General features: G+C 32.1%; 2 protein-coding genes across 2 annotated transcripts; both read left to right on the top strand.

Annotated features, from left to right (window-relative positions):
* On the top strand, positions 3,220–6,598 carry LOC18598994 (G-type lectin S-receptor-like serine/threonine-protein kinase SD3-1). The gene is made up of 2 exons (XM_007028755.2): positions 3,220–3,671; positions 4,079–6,598. The coding sequence occupies exon 2, from the start codon at positions 4,090–4,092 to the stop codon at positions 6,388–6,390; it is 2,301 nt and encodes a 766-aa protein (XP_007028817.2). The 5' UTR covers positions 3,220–3,671; positions 4,079–4,089; the 3' UTR covers positions 6,391–6,598.
* LOC18598993 lies at positions 9,315–9,689 on the top strand. The gene has a single exon (XM_007028754.2). It carries the CDS (start codon positions 9,315–9,317, stop codon positions 9,687–9,689), a length of 375 nt encoding a protein of 124 aa, XP_007028816.1.

Here is a 16,453-nt window from a genome sequence, read left to right as displayed (position 1 = left end):
CTTAGGATTATTTAATCATCAAAAGCATAAACTTCTTGGACTCAACAACTGTGATTTCTTCATCAATATGTCGCCAGACCAAGCAATACACCAACTACTTGTATTTTGTAACTATTTTCACCATTCATGCTTCAATTAGTTATTCATGATTTTGTTGACAAACAACTCAGGTTTTAGACTTTGTAGTTAAGCAATTTCAAGTAATTTGGGAAAAATTTTTCACTTTTCTCCTGCCTTTGGTGAAGGTGGCGGAAAGCTTTTCCAAGAATTGTATTAAGTCCAACACTTTGCCACTAGGGATGCCAATGAGTATCTTATAATTAAATACGTTGCATTATTCTATTTAATTAAGTAAGATTATGATACCATATGATTGAATTTGGGTGGTAAAATTACTATGAATCATGAATTCTGGGAGTGATCTTAGAATATTTATTGCTTGAATTCGATTATAAATAATATTTTTTAATATTTTAATTATATATATTATTTTTTATTTATACAAAATTTATAATTAATTTAATACTTATTAAAATTGATTAATCATTCTAATTATGATATAAAATATTTTATAAATTCATTTTATTTTTTATTAATAATATATATAAATAATTTTAAATTTATTTTAATCAAATATTAGATAAGTAATGTTTAAAATATTTAAGTACAAATTCGAATAATAATTAAAAAATTTAATTGAATATTCATAAAATTTAGATTCAACTAAGTACGCGTTCAAATACTCTACTCGTGGATATCTATATTTGTCACTATTAATTTTTTGGCCAACACTTTACCTCTGTAATGTTTTTGAAAAGGTGTAATATACTTTTATTTTATATTTATATTAAAATTTAAGTTCATGGATTAGTTTGTACTTAGCTCCTAAAATGTCACCTTCTACGCATGGTAGTATATTGCTCTGTAGATTTGCTAATATAGCATCAATTATTAAACACATTTTTTAGACTATAATTAAATATTTATCTTTGCTTTGAGCATCAATTTATTTATTTATTTTTTAAATTTAGCATGTAATAAAATGGTAATAAATATGATAATAAATAAATCAAGGGGTACATTCTTGAAGAATGAGAGAGGCATCCGTCCAAGTTCACCCGCATTGGTGGGTCCGCCAGTTCTGATTCCTCCAAAGCTGACTGCCTCAGCACGTGGGCTTCACTTCCTTTTCTGGGTTCGGCATTCGCCTTCCTACTTTCTACCAATGTCATTGTCATGTCCACGTCTAAATTTTCTCTATAATATTCCAACAACTTGCTTCTGAATTTAAGTGGAAATTGCAAATGAATAAAGAGAAATAGCAAATTGAATAAATTAAATATAAAATTGATTCCTTCTTTTTTTTTTTATAAATTTTTACTATCACCATTGAGATGAATTAAATATCAAAATTTGAATTTTGAGGTGAATTATGATTGAAGTTTTGAATAAGATCTTGAAATATTTTAATTCAGTGATTTTTTAAAAATCTTTTTATCTCAATTTTAATGAATTTAATTCTTATATTTTTATTAAAAAGCAATATAAAATTAATTTTATATTGTGTTAAAATGCTACCCTTAATTTCAACAACCTTACTTTTGTTGATAATATAACATGCCAACTTAATTTTTTTTGTCACAACATTACAAAAAAAACCGTTTATTTTTAATTAAAAAACTAAATTTTTTTTAGAACCTAAAAAATTAATTATTATTATTTAATTAAAATAAAATATTATATTTTATATTACTATGTGTCACATGACCAAAAGATTAATCTATCTTATTATCTTATATTATCATTAAAATATCACGTCATTTAAATTAATAATTAAATTGTAATATAGTTATTAATTATTTTTTAATTAATTTTTTTATAAAAGTGTAAGAATTAAATTTATTAACATAAAAATAAAAAATTTTAAATCGATGGAATTGAAATAGTAGAAAGACAAATTCAGATTTCAACAAATTGAATAAAATATTTAAGTACTTTAGTTTCATATATTTCATTTCAATACTTTTTAATATTCTTTCAAACTTTTTTATTTGTCAATTTTAATAAAGTTTTAGTATTTGTCAATGTACTAAATATATATAGTGCATTAAATATAAGTATGTATACAAATTTCCGCTCAGGTATTTTTTTGTTTGGAGAAAAAAATTTAAAGTTAAAGTAAAAAGATACATACATGAATTCTTGAGTTAAATGCATCAATTCCTTATATTTTTTAATTTGTTTTAATATTGTAAAAAATGAAATAATTTCTATGGGAATATCAAGGTGACTATTACTTAAAAAAAAAGGGGAAAACAATTAGCTCTCATTTTATAAGTTTTATGTTTTTATGAGAAATTAATATATAAAATTCCTATGTCCTCAAACCTTCTAAAAGGAAGAAAAGACACAAAATTTGCAAACAAAATTGGAAAAGATGAAAAAGGGAAAGAAATTGATTCTCCTACTTTCCTTTTTTAGTTTTTGTGCTGAACAACAATAATTCTAGTGCTTGATTGGATCCAAAGCAAGCACAGTACAACTACAGACGTAGGTTGCAATTGAAAAACAAAAACAAAAAAAAGAAAGAAAAAGTACTTGATTTCTACAGTTTTAGGCGATATACCCTTCTTTATAGCGTTGATGAAAAACAAATATTAATAAAAAGGTGAAGCCAAAAAAAGGTAGAACCAGTCCATCTGTTCCGACAATTACATTAATTGCTATGCTCTTCTTCTTCTCTAGCTACTCTCTCTCTTAACTCTGCTGCTTTCCTGCCCACATTCTCTTCAATCCCATGTCTCCATTTCACATTTAATTTTCTTACAGGCCTGCTCTACCAAACGATGTGACCCTTTCTGCCTTCTTTAATATCTTCCTTAATCTCTTCTTCTCCACTTTTACTTTGCTCATAGCTGTAGATCTTTCTTCTACCTTAATCCTGCTCTTCTTCTTCCTCTTTTTTTTTTTCCCTTTCTGGCGGTTTTATTTTCACCAAAAAAAAAAGAAAAGAAATATCGTTACTTCACTGCTGAAGACCAGATTCCCTCGTGCAATTTTCCAAACGAAAAAGTTTTTTTTTTCCCTTTTCTTTAGCTTTGTCTAACCCGAAAATCAAATCAAAACCAAACCCAGTTCAGCTTTGACTTAAGTGGCTCGTATCCTTGTTTCAATAAACTCTTCTAGTAGGTGAACTTTTCTTTTTTTTTTTTTTTTTTAAATCTTTCTAAGTTTATCAAGGTTTGTTTTTTGAAAAATACACATAATCATATGTAATATCAATGTCCAGAGTCTATCTTTTCCAGCTTTGAAAATGGTTGCATTTTTCCAACAGTGCATTTCCAATATCCTAAAATTGGGTCCCATCTCTGCCTAAAAGTTTCATATTTGTTTTTGTACTCCACCTGCTCATCAAAATCACATTTTTTTTGCAATCTCTTTACAGTTCATTTTCAATCATGCATAAAAAATAAATAAAATATATGCTCTTTTCTGTTATTCTAATACCATTCAATCACTCCTCAAATCTTGTTGTTTTGGTCAAGTTTTTAATGCTCACTCGTTGATAAGGCCCAAAAGGGCACCCTCGGATTCTTCTTTCTTGGGTTATGGTCAAGGTGGTAATCTATGCCGGCTACTTGAATTTCTGGGCTCTTGACTTATCATTTCAGGTACCAAACTCTGAAAATACTTACTTTCCTTTCTTGCACAGTTGTCAGTTTTTTTATTCGTCTTGAGTTTTCTTTCTTTGATTTTTGTTGCTAATCCCTTGAAATGTTAAAAGTTTTTAGCAGGCTTTTGCCTAATAAACATTGAAAATGTGGTTGCATAGCCTTGATTAAACATAGATAGTTCACAATTTTTCAAGGTAGTCAATGGTCTTGGTTATAGTTTTCCAATGAGTTGCATCATGCTTGGTCTTGAAAATTATGAACTTTGCCTACTTTCATCCTTCATCTTAGGCTAATTATATGCTGAATGCAGTTAAATGACTTAATTAGTGCCAAGTTTTCTAGTGGTTTTTTTTTCCCGCAGTGGTTACTGTACTGATTTGTTCGTTTTTGTTGCTTTTCTAAAGCATATGCAAGTATGCTTGAACAGGAGAGATTCCTCTATGGTTCTGCTCTCCTGCTATGTATCTCTCTCGGGTCTTTGCTTTTTGGCGTTGTAGCTTCAGAAATTACATTGGGTTCAAAACTATCTGTAGAAGAAGATAATTCATGGGTTTCTTCTAATGGTGATTTCGCTATTGGATTCTATAACCACCCTGATCGGCCAAGCCAGTTTGGTATTGGCATTCGTTTCAATTCGAAGTCAATTCCTGTTGATAAACGGACAGTGGTTTGGGTTGCCGGAGGTGATGTTTCTGTTAGTAACAACTCCTATTTCCAGCTTCAAAAGAATGGAGAATTGGTTCTTTTTGATGCCTCGCAGAGTCAAGAGCAGTGGACCAGCAAAACAAGCCAACTATCTGTTGCATCAGCTTTTCTTCGTGATGATGGTAATCTTGTCTTACTGAATGAGAAGAAAGATATAGTTTGGCAAAGTTTTGATTATCCAACAGATACGCTTCTTCCTGGCCAGAGATTTTATGCTTTTAGTACATTGAGAGCTGCCGGGCAAAATGATGTTTCAAGTTTATATACCCTCTACATGAATGTTTCGGGTCAGCTACAGCTAAGGTGGGAAAGCAGTATCATATATTGGAGCAGCGGAAGACCTTCTCATTCAAATCTCACCGCTGTTCTGACTTCTAGTGGAAGCCTGCAACTTGTGGCCCCAAATTTGGGACCTATTTGGTCTGTGTTTGGAGAAGATCATGATGACACTGTAAGATTTAGGTTCCTCCGGCTGGATGTGGACGGTAACTTGCGGATATTCTCATGGGTAGAGGTTTCACAAACATGGAGATCAGTCTGGCAAGCTGTTGAGAATCAGTGTACTGTCTTTGCAACTTGCTATCAGCAAGGCATCTGTGTATTCAATGCATCTGGTTCCCCTGTTTGCACATGCCCATTTCACCACACAGGACAGTCAAACTCAAAATGTTTGTTTTCATCTCAGCATGACTGCAAATCAGGGTCCATTATGGTTGAGCAAGCCAACATGTTTCTTTATGGATATTACCCAGTCAATGATTCTATCTCCATAACTAGTATAAACCAGTGCAAAAGCATGTGCCTCAATGACTCAAGTTGTACTTCTGTGACCTTCACAAATGATGGAAGTGCAAAGTGCAGGATGATGAAAACTCCGTATGTCAGTGGTTATTCAGTTCCCTCTCTTAGTTCGATATCTTTTGTTAAGAGTTGTTCAGACCCCATAGCTGCTGATCCCATCATCCCATTGAAGTCTCCACCACAAGCACAGAAGGAGTCTTATAAGATTTGGATTCCTTGTCTAGTTGGAGCCGCCTCTGGCACATTTGTTGTTTTTGTTGTGATTCAGTTGGCAATGGGTTTTTACCTACATAAAAGAAGAAACTCTTACAGGAGACTAGCTTCTTTAGCTTATTCCACTCCTGGTTCAAAATGTTTAATCATGTTATCCTTCACTGAGATCAAGGACCTTACAGGGAATTTCAACCACCAAATTGGGCCAAAGATGTTCAAAGGTGCCTTACCCAACAACCAACTGGTCACAGTCAAAGAGCTGGAAGCAACCACTGAAGCAAGAAAATTCCGAGCTGCAGTGTCAAAGATAGGAAGCATTTATCACAAAGGTCTTGTCAAGCTGGAAGGCTATTGTTGCGAGTTAGATCACAGGTATTTAGTCTATGAATTTCCCAAGAATGGTTCTGTGGAGAAATACATAGAAGATTCAACATTGGCTGAGAGACTGACTTGGAGAAAGAGAATGGAGATTTGCTTAAGTGTCGGTAGAGCCATATTTTATTTGCACACAGAGTGTAGAGAATTTTTATGCCATGGAAATTTGAAATGTGAAAATGTAGTCCTTGATGAAAATTTTGAGGCTAAAGTGAATGAATTTGGATTTCGGATGCTTTATGGTGAGGCATCCTCACATAGGGCTTCGGCAGAGAAAGATGTGGAGGAGTTTGGCAAGATTGTTATGACACTAGTTAGCGGGATTAAAGAAGTGAATGATGTTGTTGGTTGGGCTTACAAGGAATGGTTGGAAGGTCATCCGGAGAATGTAGTAGATAAAAGACTTGAGGGCGAAGTGGATAACGAGGAACTGGAGCGTGCATTGAGAATTGCATTTTGGTGCCTTCAAACTGATGAACGTGTGAAACCTTCCATGGGGGAGGTAGTGAAGGTGTTGGAGGGCACACTTCCTGTTGATCCTCCTCCACCACCGTTTACCTGTTGGAGATCACCGAGGGAGGAAGAAGACTCATCAGAATTAGGCTCAGAGTCAGAGACATAGGGTTGTAATGTACAAGTGATAATTTTCATTGATTTTTCCTTTTCAATTTTGTACAGTAGGACTAACATTCACAGGAATGACACTCTTGAGGCTTAGTTCCAAAAAGGGACATGCCATTTTTTTCCCCATCTGATGTTAGTGCGGAAGCAGCGTTCCTTTTGTCAAATCGTCATTCTACTCTTCAATATTGAGGCTTGGCTTGCATCAATTTTCTTGTTTTTTAATTTTCATTACCTTTAGTGAGGGCACAGGCTGCAAATGGACAGTGCCCTAAGCCTGAATATTAAATCATACTGGGTTGGCCTTGACGTCAGACCCGGAGCTCTTTCTTCTTTGTTAAGTCCTGATGCCCGAAAACAACAAGCCACCAAGCCCTAATGATCGGAAGCTGTCACGGAAGTAGAATGAGAAAAAAAATGAAAATTCATCATACCCATCATAAGGCTATGACTAATTCTGAATAAAATCATATTAGGAAATTCTAGGAAGACTGTTTTGTCATAAACTCAGCTATATGGGTTAGTCGTGTCTTTGTTTTGACATGTGAAGAGGGAAAATTTTTAAAACAAAATGTTAAGATAATTGTACAAATTCAGTTGTGGGGAGGATTTTCTTGCCACCTGGCATAAAACTTTTGGGCTTGTTTATTATTATCAGTTGTGGATTACTCTTCACAATCCAAAAAAAGGAATCCAAGCAATCAGTGAATGACTATTGAGCCCAAGTTCAATGAGGACATCTTTATCTTAGTTATGTTCTCACGGCTCTTTGTCTAAAATATGAATGTCGTCTAAAATATTCTGTTCTATATTGCTATACTAGTAATTTTCCCCATCAATTTTCCTTTGCATGTTTTATTGGCCACCGCCATACCAAGGATATGCTGGAGTTAAACTTCAACACAAAATTGCCAGGAAACTTGAATCTAAATTATCCTAGAAGTAAATATTTTCCCTGGGCGACAGCTGCGGTCCATGGACCCCTTGAATTATGATGACAACTCTGAAACACCAACATGATATGACATGATTCCACATTAAAGTTTTTTTTCCTCTTAGTAATAAATGCGCCGAGCTGCATTATTTGAGAAGAGTTTTGAATTTTGAACCTATTTATCGCATTAAATTGTACGAGTATCAACTTTTACTTCTATCAATTTATTTATTTATTTGTACTTGCTTTAGAAAATAAATTGTCTTTAGCTCGTTCATTAATCAAAGTGAATATCAAGGACCCGTCCTCGACGAGACATGCCATCTACTAGATTTTGGGGCTTTGCTTAATTTGATGGTCTGAGTGAAATTAAATGATATAAAGATTTATGAGATGAAAAGTATATAATTAATTTTATCGTGCAACTTAAAATCTTTACATATATAAAAAAATATCAAAGATTTTTTAACTTTGTGATTTTGCAAGTTAATTCCTTCATAAATTTATTGCTTGTAATTGTCAAATCGTAATTATTAATTATGTAAAATTCATCATGAAGCTTACATTTTTAAGGGATGAACTCTTACAAAAAATTTTATTATGGTCGGATAACTGTAGTTTTAGAGGGAAAAAAAAATTATAGTTGAAATGCTCTCCAATTGCACCGTTGATTAATTCTAAACATGAGTTGTAGCGTGTAGTTAATTTTAATTCAATCGGTTATAATTGGGTCAAACTATTTATAATTCTCTTTTATGATTTATGATATTATATCCGATCAAAAATAATTCTTCAAAAGATACTCTACTCAAAATGTCATCAATTAATGGGTTTATGAGGCTTAAAGTTGAAGGGATTGGCAGCCGAGAATGGAAGGCTTGCGCATGCAAGTATTTTATATATTGTGTAGGGTATATAGTATATATATAGCAGTGGAGTCAAGATTTTAAATTTGAAGAGTGACAATAAAAATTTAATATTTGAAACAGTAAAATTATAAAATTTTTAATAAATAAAAGTAAAAGAAAATTTTTAAAATTTTAAAATAAAAAAAGATAAAATTTTGAAATTTGAGGGGCGACGAGGGCCCTACTAGCTCCCCTTCCTCTGCCTCTCTCTCTCTCTCTATATATATATATATCAGTCAAACCAAACTTAAATGATAATATGAATGATTATGTTTTAATATAAATGCACTAAATTAAAAAATTATTGGAAATTGTAAGAATGCAACTTTCAAACAAACAAAAAAAATCAATGTACAAAAGATGAAGCAAATTAAGTTACAAAAATTCAAGCAACAAATGCAAGAAGAGTGAAAACCTCTTTAAGTAACTCTTTATGCATTTATTTGTTATATGTTTAAGTTTCATCTAATTATACTTGACATATTTTATTGAAATATTGGAGTTAAAATATGTAAGAAAATTTACCTAAGTTTTCCTTTCACCAAAATGCTTTTGCTAGAGGCAGACATGCACGCAGAGCACATTGCAAACACATTTTTCAACTTGAATATATATAGATATATATATACAACAAGGTGAGTCTGTAAATACTCAAAGAAAACCGGAGATCTTGGGCAAAATTCCTACTTAGATATCCATCTCACTTCGTCCGAAACGTGTTTCAATCTTATCAGGATTTGGTAGAGTTGGGAATAAAATTTTAATTTTCAGTGGTAGTAGTTATTGCTGCTGTAAGATTATATTGGATCTTACTTAAAAGTTTAAAATCATGGCAGAAAGTTTTCAATTACCCAAATAGTTAAATGAGACCCCTTTGGAATGTTTCTGTTGCTATGTTTCAAGCAATCCTTGTCAGGTTTTTGAAAGTGCTAGTGGTCTGTCTCTTTGTACAAGGCTAGCTGTGCTCCAGAAACCAGCCAAGACACAGCTCTATTTAAATACATTCCCTCATCAGTCTCATCAAGTTTTCAATCTTTCCACTATGCCTTGTCTAGCTAGCATATTGTCCTTTTAGCTTTCCCAATGGCTCCGACCGCAACAAGAAGGAGAAGTTGTTACAGGCGGCGAGAGGTCGAAAGAGATAGCAGCCTGGAATCATCGATGGAGTTGCCTTGTAGTCACATTGGCAGTAATAGCAGTTCCAATGATTCATCATGCAGGAATAGCACTACTGCTGATAAAGAAGACATAAACCGTGTAGAAGTTTTGCAGACTGGATGTTCTACTCCGAAGGGGCAAAGGTTTAGAATACCAGATACGTTAACTTGTCCACCAGCTCCAATGAAACCCAGAGTTGCTCCAAAGTTGTTGTCCAGAAGGTCTTCAGCTATCACCTTCTTTGCTCCTCCAGATATAGACCTTTTCTTCTTTCTCGCATTTCAGAACGTCTCAGCTTAAATTAGTCTCTAGTTCTTCTCTTATTAACTTCAAGCCTTGAAAGCATCAGTACTACTTCAGCTTGCTCAAGAGTTGACTAATCTTTGATGTAATATTAGTTGTTAGTCTTTTGATCTTTCCCCTCTATATATAAACTATATTAATGAACATCTACTAGCTAAATATTGCTTTAAATAATTTTGTTTACTGACCAAAACTAATGCCTTCCAATATATAATTAGATATAAGATTCAGAATGCAAGTTAGGGAACAGTGTGAATTACTGAAACCTTAGCTAGCTACCTCCTCCATCCAAAGGATGAAAAGTTGAAAAAATAAAAGCAGTTGGCCTGTTGGCTGTTGCCTTGTCTTTTTTTGATTTGAGAACTGAGATCATCTTCTCCTTGATAACATACTTTTACATTTTGATTTTAGTTGGGGTCAACTCCATAAAGAAATATATGCAGAAAAAGCTACTTTTGAATGTGAGCTTATATATTGATTGAATATTCCCTCAGCTTTCTGCACTTTCTTTCATAACCTTTTTGGCCAGTGATAGGGACATCATCTCATCTAATCTCGATAAAATATAATGTTGCCGCTAGCTTTCATGCATATGTTAGCTATATTGCTTGCTTGTAGTTCTTTGACATAATAGTAAAATTCATACAAGCTTCCCTTCTCCATAAGTTCCAAGTTTCCACACCTGGTTCGTAACAGTAATCTCTGACTGGTAGATTTCAGTCCTTTTTTTAGCTTGATCTTTGACAATCTTTTTTAATAACATCATGGTCAAGAATGCTATTATTATTTGCAACCGAGCATTTGATTCATTAATTAGTGTATTTTTTCTCTACCTAAAGAGTAAGTTCGAAACCCCATTCCTTCAGTTAAAAAAAATACTACTACTATTTCTAATTCTTAGTGTTTGAAAAACTTGACCTGTTATAAATGTTAATAGCCATTCCTCCAATTAAAAAAAAAAAGAGCTACTACTATTTCTATTTCTTAGTGTTTGAAAAACTTGACTTGTTACAAATGTTAATATATCAGCATGATGTCATAATTATATACTTATAACTCTAAAAATTTGATGATAGGTTATAAAATCATTAAGTAACTTCTAATTTAAAAAATTAAATATAACATTTAAATGCATTGATAGATGTAAAGAAATACAATAAAATAACATAACACCCGATAGTCAATAGGTTTCATTAAAACAAGTTGATTTGGATCAATTTTCAAAAGCTAATGCAGCTTTTACATTGTCAAAGATGATAATCAGACAATGCTTTATTGATTCTTTTATTATATAAAATTGATTGAGTTTTTTTTTTTTTTTACGTCAAAGTAATTATTGGTCTTCTTTTATGTGAATATCCAAGAATATATCTCGGAGTCGATTGGTTTAGATATTATAAAGCAAGTACTACTATTCATTTGTTTCACATCCCTTTGGTCTTATTTGAAAATTAATAATATGCAGGTTGTCATATCCCTCTAGGTTTGGTTAGTATGTATATTTATATCATCTATGAGATGTGTATATATACTTGTGAAGCATTGGACTCTTAAATTGATTGAGAACTGACATGAAAAATTTGAGGAAAATACTTGTAGACAAGATACGGAACAAAATGATAAGAAGTCTCTATGTTTTGTCTAGCATGGAAAATAAGATTAGCAACAAATTGAGTAGCTCCCAAATTATCTGAGCATACAAAACATGGTAAATTTATTGAAATGTCAATTTCACATAAAATGTAAGTCGAGAAGTTACAAAATGTGCCATTTATTTTGCTTCAGTACTAGATTGAGTAATAAAAATTTGTTTCTTAGTGCTCCAAGAAATAGGATTAGGTCCAAAGAAAATGCAATATATATATATATATATATATAACCCATCGTAGAATGTCTAGTATCCGGATATCCAGTCCAATCAACATCAACATAGCATACCAAGCTTGGAAATGAATAAGGAAGAAAAAAATTCCACAATTCACGGTTTCTTTTAGATACCATAAAATTCGTTTGACTGCTTGCAATTGGAGCATGCATCAACTAACAAACCTATTGTAAAGCATAAGATCGTAGGCCGAGGAAAAGTAAGATATTGAAAACACCTACAATACTACCACACTGAGAGCGATCGAAGAGTAAAGTTCCATCATAAAAAAACAGTTTCTTTCCCACAGTAACAGGAGTTGAAGTGAGTCTAAAATTCTCCATACTCGAACGAGAAAGTAAAGAAGATAATATACTTCATTTGAGAAAACACCAGCTATTGAGGTGTACAATGTAATGAAGATCTCCAAAATCTTTTATGGAGAACTATGAAGAAAGATTTGAGATTAAAGAAGAATTAATACTCATAGAAGAGCTTGTAAGGACGATATCATCCACATCCAGTAAAAGGGTCAATATGTTAGACGAGGAGTGCCATATAAACATAGAAAAATATCTGCATGATTGCTTTTAAAATCAAGATTATAAAGAGCTTTGAAACCAAGCTTGTGGAGCTTAACGTATGTAAGCCATAAATTGATTGATGTAACTTAGAAACATGATTAAAATGTTTAGGATATACCTGGTGGTTGAGTCATGAACACCTCTTTATGCAACTGACCAAGCAAAAAGCCATTTTTCATGTCTAGTTGTCTTATGGACCATCATCTAGAAATAACAACAAATAAAATAATTCGAGTAGTAGTAGCCTTAATAAAATGGCTGAAAGTGTAGTCAAAGTCAATACCTTCTTGTTGCATACCTCCTTTTGCTACCAATCGTGTCTTATAATGCCTAATCATGCATGCTATCAGCTCTTTCTTTGATGTTGTAGACTCATTGATAACCAACAATATTCATGGATGGTTCTTGTGGCACTAGAGACCATGTATTATGTTACAAAAGAGTTGCGTATTCCTCTTTCACAGCTGAGATACATTTACTGTCCGTGTAATGTAAGCTTTTTTGAAAGATGTGTTCAAGGGATGAAGACGATACAAATGCCTTTGGAGAAGTAGTGACATGTAAAGAATAAGACACTTTAGATCGATGAGTAGTATCACGACTGTGAGCCACCATTGGATGATTAGAACCTAAAGTAGAGGATGAAGGTTGAGACTATAATTGAGTTGATGGCATTAACATGGTGGATGGAATGGAATCATTCGCGATTGGAGTTATGAGATCAATGAGAAGTGGAATTGATCAAGAAAAATGTTCATTTCCTGTATAGTTGTTTTGACAAGTGCTCAACTTGAGGCTCGATGATGTATTGTAAAGTGGTTCAGGATGAGTTATGCCCTCAGTGCAAGGTGCCATTGATTCAGCACAAAACCTGATAAGAAAAAGGCAATGAAACAACTTAATAATCCCACTAGACTAGCTAGTATTGGAAACATTAGGAATAATCCCAGAGGCAATTGGACTTGAGAGTTCTGGCAAAAGGAAAATAATTTTCATCAAAGATCACATGAAGGGAAATATAAATTTGACTAGCGGAAAGATTCAAACAACAATATCCTTCCTGTAGAGAAACTGTATCCCAAATATACACAACATTTCCTATAAGGAACTAAAGGGGGGTAAGTAACAAGTACACCAAAAACTCTCAAGTGACATATTCAAGTACAACAACAAACAAAATCTCAAATGGTGAACAATATTTCAAAACTAGTGTAGAAAGACGATTTAGAAGATAAACCCATTGTAGAAAATGCCTTAAGCCAAAGTGAAAATTTGGAATATGCACGTTGGGTTACCCCTTTAGAGTTTGGCTAGTATGTATATTTATAGTACCAATGAAATGTGTACATGTGTATATACACATGTGAAGTACATTGGAGTCCTAAATTAACATTTTACTCTATCATTACTCTTTGGCCTTGTTATAGTGAATTCTCATATACTAGTAGTGAAGTTAATAACATTATATTTTTCATGATTGAAATAGTTGTGCTGTTATACTTTTTCCCCTTTAATCAAACTCATTGTACTTTAGATAAGATACAAAGGATTTGTTGAAGATCTAGCAAATGAAGTTTAAACATTCATTAAGCCTACAAATGATATTATACATACATATTGGCGCCACCGAAATGGTGAACATAGCTATATAGTTTCACTTTGCTTTAATTAATTTTCATCATAACGTATGCGAGAAAAGCAACAATATAATTATATACATAATTTTGAAGAATGCAATAATTAATGTTGTTGAGGGTTTGGCTGTGTTGTAGATAATCATGAAAAAAAAAAACTGAAAACGTGGTAGAAAGGAAGAAATATGTGGCTACTTTCACTTTATCGTGTGGCGTAGCTTATGATGAAGATAATGATGGTAGGTGTTTTTTGAGATGCGGATTAGGTAATGATGGCTGATGTTTTTGGTATTGTGCGTATGCTCTGTCATAGAAAGTGGTATGAGAATCCAATGAAACACCTTGTGCAGCCTGTTCCTGGAACTGTCCACGCCCGAATTAACTGCCTTCCTCTGTCACCACTCCATCCATTTCTTTAGTCCCTAGTTTTGGTCATAAACATACTGGGCTTCCATACGAAAGATTATTTTAATAATAAACTAGTTTGTTGCCCTTACGATCGGATGGTAATTTTTTTTTAATTGAGTTGGGAATATTTTGTGAAATAGATATATAATAATAATTATATTATCATATTTAATTATTGATGTACATGTATAAATTATTATTTTACAAAATATATAACTGTTATTATTGTAACCATCATTATAGTATTTGTGATGGTGCTTCTATAAAAAAAACAAAATTTTAAATAAATTTTTCAAACTTAAAGTAGAATGGGTAGTAACTCAATCTCTCTTAAAATTTTATCTTTAATTAATTGATCTGTATCACTTTTTATTAGTTATATTTAACACTGAAAATAGAATATGTAATAACTCAATCTCTCTCTAAATCCTATTTTTAGGTAGTTGATTTGCACCATTTTACATCAGTTACATTTAACACTTAAAAATAGAATATGTAATAACTTAATATCTCTCAAAATCTTATCTTTAGCTAGCTGATATGCACTTATTTACATTAGTTACATTTAACACTAAAAAATGATATGAGACTAATAAATAATGGAATAAAAAAATTATTTTTTTTATAAATACTCATATATAAAAAGTAAAAAAAAATTTAGAACGTTAACCATGGGAGGAAAAAAATCTAATAAGAAAAATCTAGAGGAAAAAAAAATCTAATAAGAAAAATCTAGAACATTAGTTGCGAGAGGAAAAAAAAAATCTAATCCAAACCCAGCCCCAGACCCCAAGCTCACGCTTAAAATCCAACCATAAACCAATCCCATTAGACATCAGGCACACACCCCCAACAAACACGTGTCAAACCAAGAACGCTGTCAAGTGGCTTAAATATAATAAACTTTTTTTAGTTATTTATAATTTTCAACACTCAATCTACTGTAAAAAACTTACATTAGATTATTTATTAATTTAAATAAGTAAAAAGCTTACATGAGATTATTTATTAACTTAAATAGGACGCCCATATACATGTAAGTGTTTTTCTTTTTCACAGTCAAGTTGATTTAGTAATCTAAAATGCATGTAAGTGTTTTATTTTTTTTCTTAGTCAAGTTGATTTAGTGATCTAAATTTGTATACTTGTTTGCTTATAATGAAGCAAAAGAGTGTAACTGTACAAATTATAATACTTCTTTTTACTACTCAAGGTGTGTTTGTTTTGAAGTAAAAGTTTTTTTGGAAAAATTTTCCAGACATATAGGTGTTTGAAAGATTGAAAATGAAATTTACCTTTATGCTTGTTGGTTGGGAAGGTAGTGCACACGATTCTCATATTTTGAATGATGCACTTTCAAGGCCAAGAGGATTTAGAATTCTAGAAGGTTAGATAATAAGCTTTAAAAATTTAAGAATTGTCATTAATTTGATAACTAATTTATTTAGCAATAATATAATGTTTGTAAACTTGTAGGCAAATATTATTTTACTGATGCTGGATATGGCATTCGAAATGAAATTGTAAGTCCACATAAAGGTGTTCGATATCATTTGAAAGAGTTTAGTAATGTTCGTCCTGAAAATGAGAAAGAACTTTTTAATCTTTGCCATTCATCATTGCAAACAACTGTTTAACGAATATTTGGGATTTTGAAGAAACATTTTTACGTATTAGATTCTAAACCATTTTGGAATTATGACAGACTAGTAGATATTGTTTTATGATATTGTATCCTCCATAACCACATAATGGGAGTTGATCCTAGTGACTTACTTAACTAATTATTAGTAGATGACATAGAGTCTGAAAAGATAAGAATTGTTCCAACAGCTCGTGAAGAAAGAAAAGTAACTAGAGAATGGATGACCAAAAGAGATGAAATTGCACATGCTATATGGATTGATTATGAGGCTAGGATAATGTAATTTTTATTTTGTTTTCTGTTTTCTATTTTATGTCTTGAACATTGATTTGTTGCTAAGGTTTATATTATGTATGTTTTTACTTGTTCGAAATTATGGTATTGAACATTTAAGTTTTCATTAACATTTTATGTACTTTTTTCTTTATTATTGGTTTACTATATATGTTTATGTATGATTATTTATTGTAACTTATTTATTTTTAATATAAATCATTATGGCAGAGATGGTAAAGCCAAAGCAATTTCGATAGACAAAACTTGTGGAGCATATGTTACTTGAGATCCTTACTATCACGACCCAAAACTCCTCTCGAGTCTGTGACAACCGTCAAGATGTTCCGATC

Source organism: Theobroma cacao, chromosome 5, assembly GCF_000208745.1.
Source record: "Theobroma cacao cultivar B97-61/B2 chromosome 5, Criollo_cocoa_genome_V2, whole genome shotgun sequence".
NCBI lineage: Eukaryota > Viridiplantae > Streptophyta > Magnoliopsida > Malvales > Malvaceae > Theobroma > Theobroma cacao.
This window is presented reverse-complemented; position numbering and strand designations above follow the sequence as displayed.